The sequence below is a fragment of the Monodon monoceros genome, unplaced genomic scaffold (genome assembly GCF_005190385.1).
Source record: "Monodon monoceros isolate NGI ecotype Baffin Bay Population unplaced genomic scaffold, NGI_Narwhal_1 Super_Scaffold_11, whole genome shotgun sequence".
Classification (NCBI taxonomy): domain Eukaryota; kingdom Metazoa; phylum Chordata; class Mammalia; order Artiodactyla; family Monodontidae; genus Monodon; species Monodon monoceros.
In genome coordinates, this window is record NW_021703767.1 from 6017183 (window position 1) to 6036828 (window position 19646).

A 19646-nucleotide genomic window follows, 5' to 3' on the forward strand; every position below is an offset into this window, starting at 1 on the left:
CCAGTGGGAGGGAGCTGTGAAGGAGGAAAAGTTTCCACACACTAGGAAGCCCCTCCGCGGGCGGAGACTGCGGGAGGCGGAGTGGGGAGCTTCGGGACCGCGGAGTAGTGCACAGCGACGGGTGCGGAGGGCAAAGCGGGGAGATTCCCGCACAGAGGATCGGTGCCGACCGGCACTCACCAGCCCGAGAGGCTTGTCTGCTCACCCGCCGGGGCGGGCGGGGCTGCGAGCTGAGGCTCGGGTTTCGGTTTTAGACAGAGCGCAGGGAGAGGACTGGGGTTGGCGGCTTGAACATAGCCTGAAGGGGTTAGTGCACCACGACTAGCCGGGAGGGAGTTCGGGGAAAAGCCTGCACCTGCCGAAGAGGCAAGAGACTTTTTCTTCCCTCTTTGTTTCCTGGTGCGCGAGGAGAGGGGTTTAAGAGCGCTTCTTAAAGGAACTCCAGAGACGGGCGCGAGCCGCGGCTAAAAGCGCGAACCCCAGAGACGGGCGCGAGCCGCGGCTGAAAGCGCGGACCCCAGAGACGGGCGGGAGACGCTAAGGCTGCTGCTGCCGCCACCAAGGGGCCTGTGTGCGAGCACAGGTCACTCTCCACACCCCTCTTCCGCGGAGCCTGTGCAGCCCGCCACTGCCAGGTTCCCGGGAACCAGGGACAACTTCCCCGGGGGAACGCACGGCGGGCCTCAGGCTGGTGCAACGTCACGCCGGCCTCTGCCGCAACGTCACACCGCCTCTGACGCCGCAGGCCCGCCCCGCACGCAGTGCCCCTCCTTCCGCCCCCCACCCCCGGCCTGAGTGAGCCAGAGCCCCCGAATCAGCGGCTCCTTTAACCCTGTCCTGTCTGAGCAAAAAACAGACGCCCTCCAGCGACCTACACGCAGAGGCAGGGCCAAATCCAAAGCTGAGCTCCTGTGAGCTGTGAGAACAAAGAAGAGAAAGGGAAATCTCTCCCAGCAGCCTCAGAAGCAGCGGATTAAAGCTCCACAATCAACTTGATATACCCTGCATCTATGGAATACCTGAATAGACAAGGAATGATCCCAAATTGAAGAGGTGGAATTTAGGAGCGAGATCTATGATTTTTTTCCCTTTTCCTCTTTTTGTGAATGTGTATGTGTATGCTTCTGTGTGAGATCTTGTCTGTATACTCTTGCTTCCACCATTTGTCCTAGGGCTCTATCCGTCCATGGTTTTTAAAAAAAAATTTTTTTCTCAATAATTAATTTTAATTGTAATAACTTTATTATACTTTACCTTCGTTCTTTCTTTCTTTCTTTCCTTCCTTCCTTCCCTCCTTTAGACAACGAATCACCCCAAATTGAGGAGGTGGTCTCTGAGAGCAAGATTTATGATTTTTCCCCCTTTACCTCTTTTTGTGAAGGTGTATGTGTATGCTTCTGTGTAAGATTTTCTCTGTATAGCTTTGCTTCCAACATTTGTCCTAAGGTTCTATCCGTCCCTTTTTTTTTTTTCTAAATATTTTTTAATTCAATAACTATATTATACTTTATTTTATTTTTACTGTATCTTCTTTCTTTGTCTTTTTTCCTTCTTTCCCTCCTTCCTTCCTTCCTTCCTCCCTCCCTCCCTCCCTCCTTTCTTTCCTTCTTTGCTTCTTTCTTCCTTCCTTCCTTTCCTCCTTTCCTTCTTTCTTTCCTCATACTTCTACTAATTCTCTCTACTTTTTCTCCCTTTTATTCTGAGCCGTGTGGATGAAAGGCTCTTGGTGCTCCAGCCAGGAGTCAGGGCTCTGCCTCTGAGGTAGGAGAGCCAACTTCAGGACACTGGTCAACAAGAGACCTCCCAGCTCCACATAATATTAAACGGCGGAAATCTCCCAGAGACCTCCATCTTAACACCAGCACCCAGCTTCACTCAACGACCAGCAAGCCACAGTGCTGGACAACCTATGCCAAACAACTAGCAAAACAGGAACACAACCCCACCCATTAGCAGAGAGGCTGCCTAAAATCATAATAAGGCCACAGACACCCCAAAACACACCACCAGACGTGAACCTGCCCACTAGAGAGACAAGATCCAGCCTCATCCACCACAACACAGGCACTAGTCCCCTCCACCAGGAAGCCTACACAACCCACTGAAACAACCTTAGCCACTGGAGACAGACATCAGAAACAACGGGAACTACGAACGTGCAGCCTGCAAAAAGGAGACCCCAAACACAGTAAGATAAGCAAAATGAGAAGACAGAAAAACAAACAGCAGATGAAGGAGCAAGATAAAAATGCACCAGACCTAACAAATGAGGAGGAAATAGGCAGTCTACCTGAAAAAGAATTCAGAATAATGATAGTAAGGATGATCCGAAATCTTGGAAGTAGAATGGACAAAATGCAAGAAACAATTAACAAGGACCTAGAAGAAATAAAGATGAAACAAGCAATGATGAACAATGCAATAAATGAAATTAAAAGTACTCTAGATGGGATCAATAGCAGAATAACTGAGGCAGAAGAACGGATAAGTGACCTGGAAGATAAAATAGTGGAAATAACTACTGCAGAGCAGAATAAAGAAAAAAGAATGAAAAGAACTGAGGACAGTCTCAGAGATCTCTGGGACAACATTAAACGCACCAACATTCGAATTATAGGGGTTCCAGAAGAAGAAGAGAAAAAGAAAGGGACTGAGAAAATATTTGAAGAGATTATAGTTGAAAACTTCCCTAATATGGGAAAGGAAATAGTTAATCAAGTCCAGGAAGCACAGAGAGTCCCATACAGGATAAATACAAGGAGAAATACGCCAAGACACATATTAATCAAACTGTCAAAAATTAAATACAAAGAAAGCATATTAAAAGCAGCAAGGGAAAAACAACAAATAACACACAAGGGAATCCCCATAAGGTTAACAGCTGATCTCTCAGCAGAAACCCTACAAGCCAGAAGGGAGTGGCAGGACATACTGAAAGTGATGAAGGAGAAAAACCTGCAACCAAGACTACTCTACCCAGCAAGGATCTCATTCAGATTTGATGGAGAAATTAAAACCTTTACAGACAAGCAAAAGCTGAGAGAGTTCAGCACCACCAAACCAGCTTTACAACAAATGCTAAAGGAACTTCTCTAGACAAGGAACACAAGAGAAGGAAAAGACCTATAATAACGAACCCAAAACAATATAGAAAATGGGAATAGGAACATACATATCGATAATTACCTTAAATGTAAATGGACTAAATGCTCCCACCAAAAGACACAGATTGGCTGAATGGATACAAAAACAAGACCCTTATATATGCTGTCTACAAGAGACCCACTTCAGACCTAGAGACACATACAGACTGAAAATAAGGGGATGGAAAAAGATATTCCATGCAAATGGAAACCAAAAGAAAGCTGGGGTAGCAATTCTTATATCAGACAAAATAGACTTTAAAATAAGGACTATTACAAGAGACAAAGAAGGACACTACATAATGATCAAGGGATCGATCCAAGAAGAAGATATAACAATTGTAAATATTTATGCACCCAACATAGGAGCACCTCAATACATAAGGCAAATACTAACAGCCATAAAAGGGGAGATCGACAGTAACACATTCATAGTAGGGGACTTTAACACCCCACTTTCACCCATGGACAGATCATCCAAAATGAAAATAAATAAGGAAACACAAGCTTTAAATGATACATTAAACAAGATAGACTTAATTGATATTTATAGGACACTCCATCCAAAAACAACAGAATACACATTTTTCTCAAGTGCTCATGGAACATTCTCCAGGATAGATCATATCTTGGGTCACAAATCAAGCCTTGGTAAATTTAAGAAAATTGAAATTGTATCAAGTATCTTTTCTGACCACAACGCCATGAGACTAGATATCAATTACAGGAAAAGATCTGTAAAAAATACAAACACATGGAGGCTAAACAATACACTACTTAATAATGAAGTGATCACTGAAGAAATCAAAGAGGAAATAAAAAAATACCTAGAAACAAATGATAATGGAGACACAACGACCCAAAACCTATGGGATGCAGCAAAAGCAGTTCTAAGGGGGAAGTTTATAGCAATACAAGCCCACCTTAAGAAGCAGGAAACATCTCGAATAAACAACCTAACCTTGCACCTCAAGCAATTAGAGAAAGAAGAACAAAAAAACCCCAAAGCTAGCAGAAGGAAAGAAATCATAAAAATCAGATCAGAAATAAATGAAAAAGAAATGAAGGAAACGATAGCAAAGATCAATAAAACTAAAAGCTGGTTCTTTGAGAAGATAAACAAAATAGATAAACCACTAGCCAGACTCATCAAGAAAAAAAGGGAGAAGACTCAAACCAACAGAATAAGAAATGAAAAAGAAGAAGTAACAACTGACACTGCAGAAATACAAAGGACCATGAGAGAGTACTACAAGCAACTATATGCCAATAAAATGGACAACATGGAAGAAATGGACAAATGCTTAGAAAAGCACAACCTTCCGAGACTGAACCAGGAAGAAATAGAAAATATGAACAGACCAATCACAAGCACTGAAATTGAAACTGTGATTAAAAATCTTCCAACAAACAAAAACCCAGGACCAGATGGCTTCACAGGTGAATTCTATCAAACGTTTAGAGAAGAGCTAACACCTATCCTTCTCAAACTCTTCCAAAATATAGCAGAGGGAGGAACACTCCCAAGTTCATTCTACGAGGCCACCATCACCTTGATACCAAAACCAGACAAGGATGTCACAAAGAAAGAAAACTACAGGCCAATATCACTGATGAACATAGATGCAAAAATCCTCAACAAAATACTAGCAAACAGAATCCAACAGCACATTAAAAGGATCATACACCATGATCAAGTGGGGTTTATTCCAGGAATGCAAGGATTCTTCAATATACGCAAATCTATCAATGTGATAAACCATATTAACAAACTGAAGGAGAAAAACCATATGATCATCTCAATAGATGCAGAGAAAGCTTTCGACAAAATTCAACACCCATTTACGATAAAAACCCTGCAGAAAGTAGGCATAGAGGGAACTTTCCTCAACATAATAAAGGCCATATATGACAAGCCCACAGCCAACATCATCCTCAATGGTGAAAAACTGAAAGCATTTCCACTAAGATCAGGAACAAGACAAGGTTGCCCACTCTCACCACTCTTATTCAACATAGTTTTGGAAGTTTTAGCCACAGCAATCAGAGAAGAAAAGGAAATAAAAGGAATCCAAATCGGAAAAGAAGAAGTAAAGCTGTCACTGTTTGCAGATGACATGATACTATACATAGAGAATCCTAAAGATGCTACCAGAAAACTACTAGAGCTAATCAATGAATTTGGTAAAGTAGCAGGATACAAAGTTAATGCACAGAAATCTCTGGCATTCCTATATACTAATGATGAAAAATCTGAAAGTGAAATCAAGAAAACACTCCCATTTACCATTGCAACAAAAAGAATAAAATATCTAGGAATAAACCTACCTAAGGAGACGAAAGACCTGTATGCAGAAAATTATAAGACACTGATGAAAGAAATTAAAGATGATACAAATAGATGGAGAGATATACCATGTTCTTGGATTGGAAGAATCAACATTGTGAAAATGACTCTACCACCCAAAGCAATCTACAGATTCAATGCAATCCCTATCAAACTACCACTGGCATTTTTCACAGAACTAGAACAAAAAATTTCGCAATTTGTATGGAAACACAAAAGACCCCGAATAGCCAAAGCAATCTTGAGAACGAAAAAAGGAGCTGGAGGAATCAGGCTCCCTGACTTCAGACTACACTACAAAGCTACAGTAATCAAGACAGTATGGTACTGGCACAAAAACAGAAAGATAGATCAATGGAACAGGACAGAAAGCCCAGAGATAAACCCACGCACATATGGACACCTTATCTTTGATAAAGGTGGCAGGAATGTACAATGGAGAAAGGACAGCCTCTTCAATAAATGGTGCTGGGAAAACTGGACAGGTACATGTAAAAGTATGAGATTAGATCACTCCCTAACACCATACACAAAAATAAACTCAAAATGGATTAAAGACCTAAATGTAAGGCCAGAAACTATCAAACTCTTAGAGGAAAACATAAGCAAAGCACTCTATGACATAAATCACAGGAAGATCCTTTTTGACCCACCTTCTAGAGAAATGGAAATAAAAACAAAAATAAACAAATGGGACCTAATGAAACTTAAAAGCTTTTACACAGCAAAGTAAACCATAAGCAAGACCAAAAGACAACCCTCAGAATGGGAGAAAATATTTGCAAATGAAGCAACTGACAAAGGATTAATCTCCAAAATTTACAAGCAGCTCATGCAACTCAATAACAAAAAAACAAACAACCCAAATTAAAAATGGGCAGGAGACCTAAATAGACATTTCTCCAAAGATATACAGAGTGCCAACAAACACATGAAAGAATGCTCAACATCATTAATCATTAGAGAAATGCAAATCAAAACTACAATGAGATATCATCTCACACCAGTCAGAATGGCCATCATCAAAAAATCTAGAAACAATAAATGCTGGAGAGGGTGTGGAGAAAAGGGAACACTCTTGCACTGCTGGTGGGAATGTGAATTGGTTCAGCCACTATGGAGAACAGTATGGAGGTTCCTTAAAAAACTACAAATAGAATTACCATATGACCCAGCAATCCCACTACTGGGCATATACCCTGAGAAAACCAAAATTCAAAAAGAGTCATGTACCAAAATGTTCATTGCAGCTCTATTTACAATAGCCCGGAGATGGAAACAACCTAAGCGCCCATCATCGGATGAATGGATAAAGAAGATGTGGCACATATATACAATGGAATATTACTCAGCCTTAAAAAGAAATGAAATTGAGCTATTTGTAATGAGATGGATAGACCTAGAGTCTGTCATACAGAGTGAAGTAAGTCAGAAAGAAAAAGACAAATACCGTATGCTAACACATATATATGGAATTTAAGGGGAAAAAAAATGTCATGAAGAACCTAGGGGTAAGACAGGAATAAAGACGCAGACCTACCAGAGAACGGACTTGAGGATATGGGGACGGGGAAGGGTGAGCTTTGACAGGGCGAGAGAGAGTCATGGACATATACACACTAACAAACGTAGTAAGGTAGATAGCTAGGGGGAAGCAGCCGCAAGGCACAGGGATATTAGCTCGGTGCTTTGTGACAGCCTGGAGGGGTGGGATAGGGAGAGTGGGAAGGAGGGAGATGCAAGAGGGAAGACATATGGGAACATATGTATATGTATAACTGATTCACTTTGTTATAAAGCAGAAACTAAGACACCATTGTAAAGCAATTATACCCCAATAAAGATGTTAAAAAAAAAAAAAAAAGACAAAGGCTAAAAGAGACTAAGAGAAACAAAGCCTTCATTTTAGTCTAACATAGAAATTCGCAGAGTGTTCAGAGTTACACGCTAGCAGGACCACACAGCACAGCAGCTGTAAGTGGAAAAGCCTGAATTCCCAGGCCCGGATTCTGGGCCACATGGTTCTGGAGGACAGTCCGTTACCAACTTCAATGACCCCAGGTGACAGAATAGGACACTTACTTGCAATATGTAGAAAGCAACACTTATAACCCATTTTATCTTGGCCAACTGAGCTGTCCGTGCTTTCACTGAAAGGAAAAACAGGATGAAATGGTATCAGTCCTTAAAAAAAATGAAGAAGATATTCAAGCACACAGAAATGTTATTTCTTCTCATAAACTATTTTCTAACTATGTATGTAACATCTGCTCAATATACTTAGAAAAGCGAGTTCCCTGATGGTCCAGTGGTTGGGACCCTGCACTCTCACTGCCGAGGGCCTGGGTTTGATCCCTGGTTGGGGAGCTAGGATCCCACAAGCTGCGCAGCACAGCCAAAAAGCAAACAAACAAAATACACACACACACACACACACACACACACACACACACACTTAGAAAATATAAAATAGAATTTCTTAGAAGTCATCCACTGTGCCGTTATTTAAAATAGAATCACCCACAGATTATGAGATTTGAAGCTTTAATTTTAAAAACTCTTAAAGCTATTCATCTAAATCAGAGGTTCTTTTACGAGGCACTTACCAACGGGACTACCTTTTTCTTCCTGGATTTCCCAGACCACACAGCACACTAATCCATAAGTGGGAGTCAGGTCTGTCTCAGGCCTGGGCAGGCCCCTGTGCATGTTTTACTAGCCATGCACTCTCTCAGCACACAAGCTGACCTCCTATCCATCAGAGGAGACTGTTAGGAACGGTGGCAAACATAAAGCTGAGTAAGACCTGATCCCCAGCCTGAGGTCTACACTTGGATAAGGACACTGCTGGGCATTTTTTAGAGCATTCACAAAAGCTCCTGGGAATCCACCATGAGATTTTTCTAGGCTTCTCTCAGAAAAGTGTTGAATTTGAAAATGTCAACCTACAGAGAATGAAGAAAATCAAAGATGTTAGAGGTTTCTGTGTGGTTGCATGTTTTTTTTTTTTGTTCTTTTTTTTTTTTTTTGGCCATGACTCTCGGCTTGCGGGATCTTAGTTCCCGGACCAGGGATCGAACCCGGGCCCACAGCAGTGAAAGTGCCGAGTCCTAACAACTAGACCACAAGGGAAGTCCCCAGGCTTCTGTGTTTAGAAAGCAAAGGTTCACCAGCAAATAAGGAGAAAGTAACAATTATTATAACTGGGTCTCTTCTAGACAACTTAAAAGTCTCTGTCAGCATCAGAACCTCAAAGATCAAAGCACATGTGCCGTGCCTCTTTCTATAAAGATTTCTCTGTTAATCAGCTCGTACGAAGCTCCCCACGCTACACACGAGAACAGTACCGTGAGTCTTGAGCTTATCAGTCATCTTGTTGATCTTCCTCTCCAGCCTGGCGTATCTGGCAAACTCGTCCATCATGCTGACGGTGGAGAGCTCCTGCTTCATGCCCTGGATCTCTGCTCGCATCTGTGACTCCTGCTTCACGTCCTTCTGCAGCACCCTGGACATCTGGTGGAGGTGGCAGCCGGGATCAGCCTTCTCCCCCACCCCCTCCCCCATCCGCTTGCTGCCTCCTGCAGCTGGGCACGCTGCCCTTTACCCCCACGGCCAGGCTCTGCTGCCCGGTCCCGGTCCTGCTGCCCCCGACCACAGAAACGAAAACTCCCCCCAACCCCACCCCGCCCCGTGAGTCTTTATTCAATTACGTTTTTCCTTCTGCAGATATGCCCACGGACTGCTACAGCACAAATGTATGTATCCTTCACTTTTACTGCAAAATTGTGATTACAGGGTGAAAACTGATTCCATCCCCAGAGCTTCATTCAGGTGACAAGGACTGTGCACGCCCCTCATTCCTGTAGAATTCTGTGCTAAATTAGGTGGGCCGAGCAAGGGGAGTGCCGGCGGTCAGGGATGAAGCGGTGGCAGGTGAAGAGGGCATTCCCGCAGAGGGGCTGCCTGGAGTGAGAGTTGGGGTCCCACAGCAGGAGGGGCACACGTGACAAGAGGAGGTGGTGGTGGAGGCCGAGGGCGAGTTACAAAGGATTGCACAAGTCACGGACACCTACTGAGGATACTGTGAGCCAGTTTTCTCACTGTGAGAAAAGGGAGTGAGAAACATGCATCGGGAGAGAACCAGAATAAATCCCGTGGGACTGGATGAGAACTGGAGGCACAGGTGTGACCTCGTGGTTTTCCATAGATACACAGACAGATGAAATAACAGACGTAAATGTTTGTGAAGAGGAGCCTCTGACCGCCAGGCCCCACGTGGGACACGACCGGCCCAGGCACCCTCCTGGCCGCCCGGACAGTGGAGGGGACCCAAGTGTGAGGGCAGCTGCCCGCACCGTCCCCAGACGCCCCCCCACAGACACACACACCGGCCAGGACACCGCCAGCGGCCCGGGCTACACATGCAGTGGCTGCCAGGTAGCGCCCAACAACCCACCGGGACAGGTGAAGGTCCCAGGAGAGCGAGGGGAGAGCAAGGGGACCACACTCGCACCAGCGCGGGGAGGTCCACGGGCGACCTCGTAGGGGACTGAGAATTCCTCAGGGACTGACCCGGAGTAATGAGTGTACCTCCCCAAATCAACGCCCACGGTACCTGGTGAGATGCAAAGAGAACACAGCATCCTTTATGTGACATCCTCGCCAAACACTGGACAAAGATGTCCACAGGAGGCCACTGTGCAAAGTCACTGCCCTGCGACATTCAGAAATGTCATCCTCGCAATTCAAGGCAAGACCAAGACTCCTTCTAGACTGAAGAGACATGACAAGTATGTGCTATACATGGTGCTCACTGGGGTCCTTCTGCTACAAAGGACGTCACTTGGACGAGGAAACCCTGAACGTGACGGGAGGATTGTACCTGACAGCTGTACTGCGGCCAAGGCCACTGTTTATACACTAATGTACTGGGGAAAGAGGGCACTCGGGTTGACAACTTACTTTCAAATGGTTCAGGAAACAAAACCAGCTCTTTCTAATGAATGGATAACTTTTTTTGCACGTTTGTGTTTGTTTCACATTCTTAAAAATATATTAATAAAGATACATTAATAAACTATATTAATATATTTCCCTGTACTGGTACATAGCTGGTGCACAATAAATCAGTCTGTTCCTCTAGCCCCTGATCCCCCCTGCCTGGTGCACAGTAGGGTGACTCTTCAGTTCGAGCTGGCCAAGGACATACACTCTAGCCAGATCCACCCTAGGGCAGAAAACAGGAATGCACCAAATTATCTTTAAAAATCACAGAATCATCTTAAAGAGCAAGGAGTTCATAGATGCTGCTTAAACTTTGTAAATCAAGAAACAGGGGCAGGGACTTCCCTGGCGATCCAGTGGTTAAGACTCTGCGCTTCCATTGCAGGGGGCGTGGGTTCGATCCCTGGTCCGGGAACTAAGATTTCCGAATGCCATGTGAAACAGTGAGGCACAGCCAAAAATTCAAATAAAGGTGTATTTTTTTTTAATTTGATTTTAAAAAAACAGGTGCAGGGTGGGGAAAGGACTTTCAGAGGTGATGGAGATATTCTTTACCTTGATTGTTTCGGTGGTTACCCTGATTAAGTGTGCCAAAACTCATCAAACTGCCCATGTACAAGAAGTGAATTTCACTGAATGCAAATTACACATCAATAAACCTGACTCTTAAAACTAGGATTTAGGGCTTCCCTGGTGGCGCAGTGGTTGAGAGTCCGCCTGCCGATGCAGGGGACGTGGGTTCGTGCCCCGGTCCGGGAAGATCCCACATGCCACGCAGCGGCTGGGCCCGTGAGCCATGGCCGCTGAGCCTGCGCGTCCGGAGCCTGTGCTCCGCAACAGGAGAGGCCACAACAGTGAGAAGCCCGCATACCGCAAAAAAAAAAAAAAAGAAAAAACTAGGATTTAAAAAGAAATAGAGGGGGAACTTCCCTGGTGGCGCAGTGGTTAAGAATCTGCCTGCCAATGCAGGCAACACAGGTTCGAGCCCTGGTCCAGGAAGATCCCACATGCCGCAGAGCAACTAAGCCCACGTGCCATAACTACTGAGCCTGCGCTCTAGAGCCCCCGAGCCACAACTGCTGAGCCCGTGAACCACAACTACCAAAGCCCACGCGCCTAGAGCTCATGCTCCGCAAAAAGAGAAGCCACCACATGAGAAGCCCTCGCACAGCAACAAAGACCCAACACAGCCAAAAATAAATTTAAAAAAAAAAAAGAAATAGAGGGGCAAACACATTACGTACATAGCATTATAGAGAATACAGGCTGTGCTTCACAGATTTTTTTAATCGAAGGCTTGTAGCAACCCTGCATCAACCAAGTTTATTGGCACCATTTTTCCAACAGTATTTGCTCATTTCACGTCTCTGTGTTACATTCTGGTAGTTCTCATAATATTTCAAACTTTTTTATTATTGTTATATTTGTTATGGTGTTCTTTGATTAGTGATTTTTTTTTTTAGGCCACACCACGGGGATTGCGGGATCTTAGTTCCTGGACCAGGGATCGAATTCCAGCCCTCAGCGGTGAAACGGCAGAGTCCTAACCACTGGATCAGCAGGGTATTCCCTGATTAGTCATCTGTGATGTTACTACTACAACTCACTAAAGGCTCAGATGATGGTTAGCATTTTTTAGCAATAAACAATTTTTTAATTAAGGCATGTACACTTTTTTTTACACAATGCTATGCTATTGCACACTTAATAGACTCTAGTGTAAACGTAACTTTTTTATGCACTGGGAAGCCAGAAATTGCATGTGACTCACTTTACTTCGATATTCACTTTATTGCAGTAGCCTGGAACCAAACCCACAATATTTCCAAGGTACGCTGTACATAAAACAATTAAAAACTGGAAAGGCCAAAAATGGTTACTCAGGAGTGGAAAGTGAGTGAGGGCAGGAGAATAAACTTGAGGGGAACTGAAGAGATTTGTGGTTAAAATTAGGAAATGCAGCGCTTGAAGAAAAAATGAATATATTACATCTACAAGTAAAAAAAAAAGAAAATTTGCAAGTGTTTAAGTTTGCAAATAGGTACCAACATTAATCCAAGACCTCCTTACAAATAACTGTTAAAATATACTAGAATTATGAATTGAAATGTAAGATTTAAGGAGATTTGAATTTTTAAAATGTTCTTAATATTAATTTTTTTAAATATTTATTTTTTTGGCTGCGCCAGGTCTTAGTTGCGGCATGTGGGATCCAGTTCCCCAACCAGGGATCGAACCTGGGCCCCCTACACTGGGAGCACGGAGCCCTAGCCACTGGACCACCAGGTTAAGTCCCAATATTAATTTTTAAAACATAAACATCTGGGGCTTCCCTGGTGGCACAGTGGTTAAGAATCCACCTGCCAACGCAGGGGACACGGGTTTGAGCCCTGGTCCAGGAAGATCCCACATGCCACGCAGCAACTAAGCCAGTGCGCCACAACTACTGAGCCTGCACTCAAGAGCCTGCGAGCCACAACTACTGAGCCAGCGCACCACAACTACTGAGCCCGCGCGCTTACAGCCCGTGCTCCGCAACAAGAGGAGCCACCACAATGAGAAGCCCGCGCACGGCAACGAAGACCCAAAGCAGCCAAAAATAAATAAATTTTAAAAATATATATCTTAAGTCTTTTTTTTTTTTAATTTCTATCAGGTTTTTAATTTGTTTTTTTGGGCTGCGTTGGGTCTTCGTTGCTGCATGCGCACTTTCTCTAGTTGCAGCGAGCGGGGGCCACTCTTCCTTGCAGGGTACGGGCTTCTCATTGCGGTGGCTTCTTCTGTTGTGGACCACAGGCTCTAGGCGCGCAGGCTTCAGTAGTCTCTTAACCGCTGTGCCACCAGGGAAGTCCCCTGAAGTTTTTATGTACTCAAAGGTGTATTAAATCTCCCACTTGACAGAAGCTGATAAACTGTGTAGGGTATGGTTTTTCAAAGATCTGGAGATGGGTCCACAAGTAATTCTAAAGCAGAAAAGAAAATAAGTTTTTAAAGATCAGTGAGAGAATTCCCCAGAGGTCCAGTGGTTAGGGCTTGGCACTTTCACTGCCTGCTGCCCAGGATCAAATCCTGGTCAGGGAACTGAGATCCCGCAAGCCATCAATCAATAAACAAACAAACAAACAAACAAAATTTGCTTATCATAAAAAAAAATCCGGTGGGAGAATCTGGAGAGAAAACAAGGGCAGAACCAATCCTTTGCTTCTGTTGTCCCCAGACGCTGGCCCTCTGCCTGTGTGAGATCACAGCGTCCTCCTCAGTCACCCTCTGATCCTGTCCAAGTTGGACACTCCCTCTGCCAACAAAATGCCAGGACTTGCGGTGGCAATGGGGTTGTTCAAATCCTCACTCCCCCACTCAATGGCTGGACCAGTTCCATCTGAAAATCGTGCCCGACGACATTTACAGCCCAAAGGCTCCTCCCTCCTGGAACACAGCAGGCATCCCTGGGAATGGCGGCTCAGGCGTGTCCCTAACATCGCAGGGAGAGCCCTCACCCCGGGAAGGGCCCAAGGCCCAGAACAACCCCACATGCCCCTCAGCCAGGACCGGCCAAGTCGGGCCCACTCCTCGCAGCCCTGGTCCCCGGCACGGGGGAGTCCGCATCCGCCAGGCCGCACCTGCTCGTGCGCACTCAACCCCCCTCGCCGCCTCTGTCACCTCCTCAAACAGCATTTGGGGCTCATGCTGGTCCACAGCAAGAACTCTCTAGGCGACCGTGCTCCCTGGAAACGGGGAGGGTCTCAGCAAGGCCCGCAGCGGCAGGCCCTGCAGTGTCCACCCCTCACCTCAGTGGCCCAGGCCCCTAAAGAGAAAAGGGAAGCGGCCCCTTTTTTAGTGCAGCAAGTTAAGTGATTTTGAAGTTGTCAAACACAAAAGTGGCGGCCAGTCCCACACACCAAGTCCCAGAGGACAGCCTGCGCTGCACCCATGCTCAAGGTCTGCAAAGCAGGGGGTCTGTGAGGAAGGGGCCCCTGGCGCCTGAGCACCGCACGCGGCTCTCGGGGACCCGCAGGCAGCCCTCCGGCGCGTAGGTCCTGGGGCGCCTGCCCAGGGCACGCGCCTCGCCCGGACCCTCACCCCTCCCTCCGCCACACCAGTCCTAGGGCGCCTGCGCAGTGCACGCATCTCTCCGCAACCCGCAGGCCGCCCTCCAGCGCATCGGCCCTGGCACGCCTGCGCAGGACACATGGCTAACTAGGCGATCCCCCCGCCCTCGGCCACGCCAGTCCTGGGCCCCGGGGCGCCTGCACAGCGCGCCTCCGGCCACGGAGGGGGGCGCTCCGCAAGGTGGTCTTTGTCCCCTCTGCCTCCGCCTTTGGTTGTGCTGGATTGCAAATGCGTCCTGTGGCTGGAAAGGAAACATGAAAGAACTCGCAGGAAAATTCTAACCAAGTCAACGCCGAGGATTGGGCATCCTTACCCAGGCACCCAGCCCCCACCCCAGTATTTGGCTGAGGTCCCATCCCAGGACCTTGCAGCACTCTGCTGGGAGAGGACTTCTTGAACTTGAGAGACTTCCTCAAGGGCCTCTCCTGACTAATGGGAAGGTGCGCCCCTTCCCTGCTCTGGCTGAAGGGAAGAAGCTTCGGAAACCCTGGAAGGAAGGCTACAGTCTGAGGTGCAGGGGACACGGCCCGTTCCCAGTCAAACTGATCCTCACTGGAGTCTTTCCCACGTGCATCCTCAGATCAGCGCCTGTGATGGGGCAGCCTGTAAGTGTCGAGAAGCAGCAGCATTTTACCCTACACGGGACCAGCGTGTTCCTTACAGCTTTTCACTGACCCTCAACACAAACCATATCTCTTTATTACTTTTCCCTGTTTGAACACCAGCAACTGTACTCAGCCAGGATAATGTTATCCTTCTGAACCTGGCTAACAATTCTGACAGTGTTACAAGCAAGGGAAAACGGGTCTAAGAAGGCTAACTGGTTGGAGGTTAGAGAGGTTACACAGCCGGTAGGATGCAGCAAAGGACGTGACACAGGTCCAAGGACAAACCCAGTGCTCATTCACCTGAACGACAAACAGCCACCCTGATAAGGCACAAACCTCGTGCATGTGTAGACTGCAGCAGTAACTTCTTACGAGAGTGTGCTAGCTGCAGGACACAGGTTTGGTGAAAGCTTGGTGAAGGAGCCAGAGGTGATGACAGTTCTTATTTACAGCCACTGCTCATCCCAAACACTCTCCTCCTTCCCCCTCAGCTTATGAGAAACTAGGAACAATTCACAGAGGAATACAAAACCAACACAGCCTCTTTCAGCAATTGAGGTTAGTTTTGTGTGTGTGGTTCCAATATAAGGTGAGATGAGATGGGGTACGTAGGAAGAATCGAAGTGATACTGCAAGTAAGATGGGCAGGCAACCCACAGAATGGGAGAAGATGTTTGCAAATCATATATCTGATAAGGAGCTAATATCCAGACTATATAAAGAACTCCTAACTTAACCACAAAAACGCAGCCACTCACACTGGATGTGGGCCTCCAGAGAGTGCCCTTCCCCTAGGGACAGCTCCTGCAGCCCCATTAGAAAAGGGGCCACAGACCTGAACAGACTGTTTTTCAAAGATATACAGATGGCCAATAAGCAAATGTTCAACATAACTAATCATTAGGAAAATGCAAATCAAAACCACAAAGAGAAGCCACTTTGCATCCATTAGGATGGCTATTATCCAGAAAGGAAAAATAATAACTAAAAATAACAAGTGTTGGAGAATGTAGAGAAAATGGAACACTTGTGCATTGCTGGTGAGAATTTACATGATGCAGCCACTGTGGAAAACAGTACAGCAGTTTCTCAAAAAAATTAAAAACAGAATTACCATATGATCCAGCAATTCCACTTCTGGGTATTTACCCAAAAGAACTGAAAGCAGAGATTTGAATAAACACTCATACACGAATGTTCTAGCAGCATCATTCACAATGGTCAAAAGGCAGAAACAATCCAAATGTCCATCAAAAGATGAATGAACAAACAAAATGTGGTATATACATACAGTGGAATATTGTTCAGCCTTACAAAGGACAGAAATCCTAACACAGGCTGCAACAGGGATGAACCCTAAGGACATTATGCTGAGTGAAATAAGCCAGACATAAAAGGACAAATATTATATGATTTCACTTATATGAGGTGCCTAGAAGAGTCAGATTCATAGAGACGGAAAGTAAAATGGTGGTTGCCAGGGACTGGGGGAAGGGGCATGTGGATAACGCCCCATGTTTACCTGGGACAGGGTCTCAGTTTAGGAAGCTGCAGTTCTGGAGACGAAGGGTGATGAACAGTTGCACAACAATGTGAATGCACTCAATACCACTGAACTGTATACCTAAAAATGGTTAAAATGGTAAATTTTATGTTACGTATATTTTACCACAATTTTTAAAAAATAAGAAAAAAGAAAAGTGGGCTGGGGCCTACTCTTCAAGGGTCTTTTATGCAATGCTGAGTACTTCGGACACCATCTTAAAGACAAGGAAACATCAGGAAATATTCCCAACGGGGGATGGGATTAAGAGAGATTTGGCTCAGGACAACTTGGGTGATAAGGTCCTAGAATAGAGTTTTACACAAAACAGGCACCCAATGGATACCAGTAGAGTAGAACAAAAAGAAGTAGAAACCCTGTCTAGTCTTATATACCCCACCACCACCACCAATTTATACCAGGAGAGAAAAGCAGAACTGAGTTCCCAGGACACTGGTACAGTGTGTGCACCCCATCTTTGAGTCTCGGCCTAAGTCAGACAGCCCCTCACTCCCACTGTCGGCCTACAGAGGGCGCCCTTCCGCGGAGAACAGCTCCTCACCTTCTCCACACACACCTCCCATCAAATATGCCACCAAACCCCCTATTCACGCTCCAACAGGCAGAGGGGCAGACCTCAGAGAATCACACACCAAGGATCAAACCTCCACCCCAGCAATCACTAGCTGGATGTCTTAGGACAACTACTAGACTCTGAGTCAAACACACCTCCTCTGGGAGGTACAGGAAGATGGCATGACAGTCACAGCAACCGTGGCGACTGGACACGAGGAAATTACTCATGATAGACAAAACGCCCCGCAGAGAGTGCTCCCAAGTGCCCGTCGCTCCTCTGGGTACAGGAAACATCACAGAGCACTGGGATTCTAAGTCTACACTGTCTCCAACCCCTCCCGCCCCAAGAATGGGGGCCCCTGCATCCTGAGACCCGTCCCCAGGGACCCTGCACAGCTGCACTTCACGCGAGAAGGCGAGACTTCCCGGAGCCCCGGACGCCGTGCTGCAGGCACTGGCCCTCCCCACGCCCCCACCCCCGCAGCCTGAGGCTGCTCGACGCCCCCAGGAACCAGAGAATAACGGAAATGAGTGCGGCTGGCAGAAGGGCACTGAGAACTCCAGACCGCTGCCACGCGAAAACGTGGCCAAGCATTATCAGGCTCTTTTTTTTCTCCCCAAGAATCCAGAAAACCGGATATGGGGGTAAAGCGTTGCGACTTGACGCAAGCAACTCACTCAAAAACATCTTAAAACACAGGACGGCCCAACCAAGACGCCTCTGCAGGCCGAATCCGGCCGTCGGGCGGCCAGTTTGAGACCCCTGTGTCTACGGCACGCTGGGGCGGCGACCCCACCGGCCCCTGGAAGGCCAGATAGCCACTTACGAAGGAGGAGAAGGACGGGAGGAGGATCCTGAGTACATTGCACCCAAATACGAAGCTGAGCACCAGCAGCCAAGCCCAGCGGTCGGCCTCGGCCGCGCTCATCTCGGAGGCTCACGGCGGCGCCAGCTCGGCTAAAACAGCTCCACCTGGGACCAAGCCGGAGGCCGGGCGTGCGCAGTGATCCCAGCGGCCCGCAGAGGGGCGCCGCCGCGCCTGCGCACTGCGCCGCACTCGGGGAGGCGGGGCCGTCTCTTGCTCCGGGCTCTGGTTAACGCCAGCCTTGCCCTTGGCCTTCCCGGCTTCCGTAGACTTCTCGGACCCGCCCCACCACCCCGCGGAACCAGTTTTCCAGATTCGGCCTCCACCAAGTCTCTGGTTTTGTTGTATCTGCAAGCCACTTGTGTGGTTATGTAATTAATACTTTCTTTAAACTGACTCACCTTTATTCCTAAATAAATGTATTTTTAAATAAACCTTTCCGTAAATAGAAGCCTACGGTAATGATAGTAGCAAGTAACCGTAAAAAGAAAAACGTTTTGTAAGTAGTTTTTAGTAAGTAGTGTTTACATTTCAAAGCTAAACATTGTAATAAATCTAAGTAATTTACAAAACTGCATACCTGAGGTCCTGCTTACATTCAGCCTGTAATAAAGTAGCCTACATTTATGGGAAGATGAGGTTTTACAGCGAAAGAATCCTAACTCACAGTTATGTGTAGTAGGTAAAGCCTCTTCTGCCCTGGTTGGAGTCTGAGAACTAATTCCCAATCAGAATGAATCGAGGAGCTGTGGTTCTACAAATTTCTGATTAAAGAAAACATGTGAAGCGAAACTATTCGATAGCGGTAGAGGGAATTATTTCCATGGAGAGGTTTCTTGGCCGGTAGGTGATGCTGAACTGACCAAAACAAAAGACAGGCTTGGAGCCTGCTTCTGCTCCATAGCCTTCCCCTCCAGCTGGACCATCCAAGGCAGCCTGGCTGCTAGCTCCTCTACCCACTAAAGGTTTGGAAGGATTGGAAGTAGAAACCACCTCGTGAAAAGCGACAGCAGATCCTCTGGCCTCCATCTCCCGGCCCCCAGTCCCTGCTTTTCAGGCGGAAGAGGAGAGCATCGCCTGCTCCCCGCCCGTACCACACCCCATCCCAGTGCCACATCCCCGCAGGAGGAGGATCACCAATTCCTGGTGAGACGAGAATTTGACAGAAAACCCTGGAGAATGTCCTGGACTGTACAACAGTGGTAGGAGAGGACCAGCAGTACCTGGCCAGTGTGAACAACTCAGCTCTCTCCTATTGCTCCATCTGGGCAGCTCTTAAGAAGTGCGCTAACAACTAAAGGCTGCCAACACCATCCGAGTACCACACTAGGCCATCAAGTTAAAAAGAAAAAAGTATCCGTCCCATAGAAAATAAAGACTGTGATAATGTCACAAATGGATTTCAGTCCAGAGCAAGACTGGCAGAAAATACTAACACCACTGGGGGTT

At 46.5% G+C, this 19646-nt stretch overlaps 1 protein-coding gene across 3 annotated transcripts in view; it reads right to left on the reverse strand.

Annotated features, from left to right (window-relative positions):
• Positions 1-18363, reverse strand: part of GET1 (guided entry of tail-anchored proteins factor 1) — a 33582-nt gene extending 15219 nt beyond the window's left edge. For all 3 annotated transcript variants that reach the window (XM_029214760.1, XM_029214758.1, XM_029214759.1), the window contains exons 1-3: positions 18159-18363; positions 8838-9003; positions 7573-7640 (exon numbers count right to left, since the gene is read on the reverse strand). In XM_029214760.1, the coding sequence (XP_029070593.1) occupies positions 7573-7640; positions 8838-9003; positions 18159-18260 (336 nt within the window). In that variant the 5' untranslated portion in view covers positions 18261-18363. The remainder of the gene's footprint in view (positions 1-7572; positions 7641-8837; positions 9004-18158) is intronic.
• Between the last annotated feature and the right edge of the window lie 1283 nt (positions 18364-19646).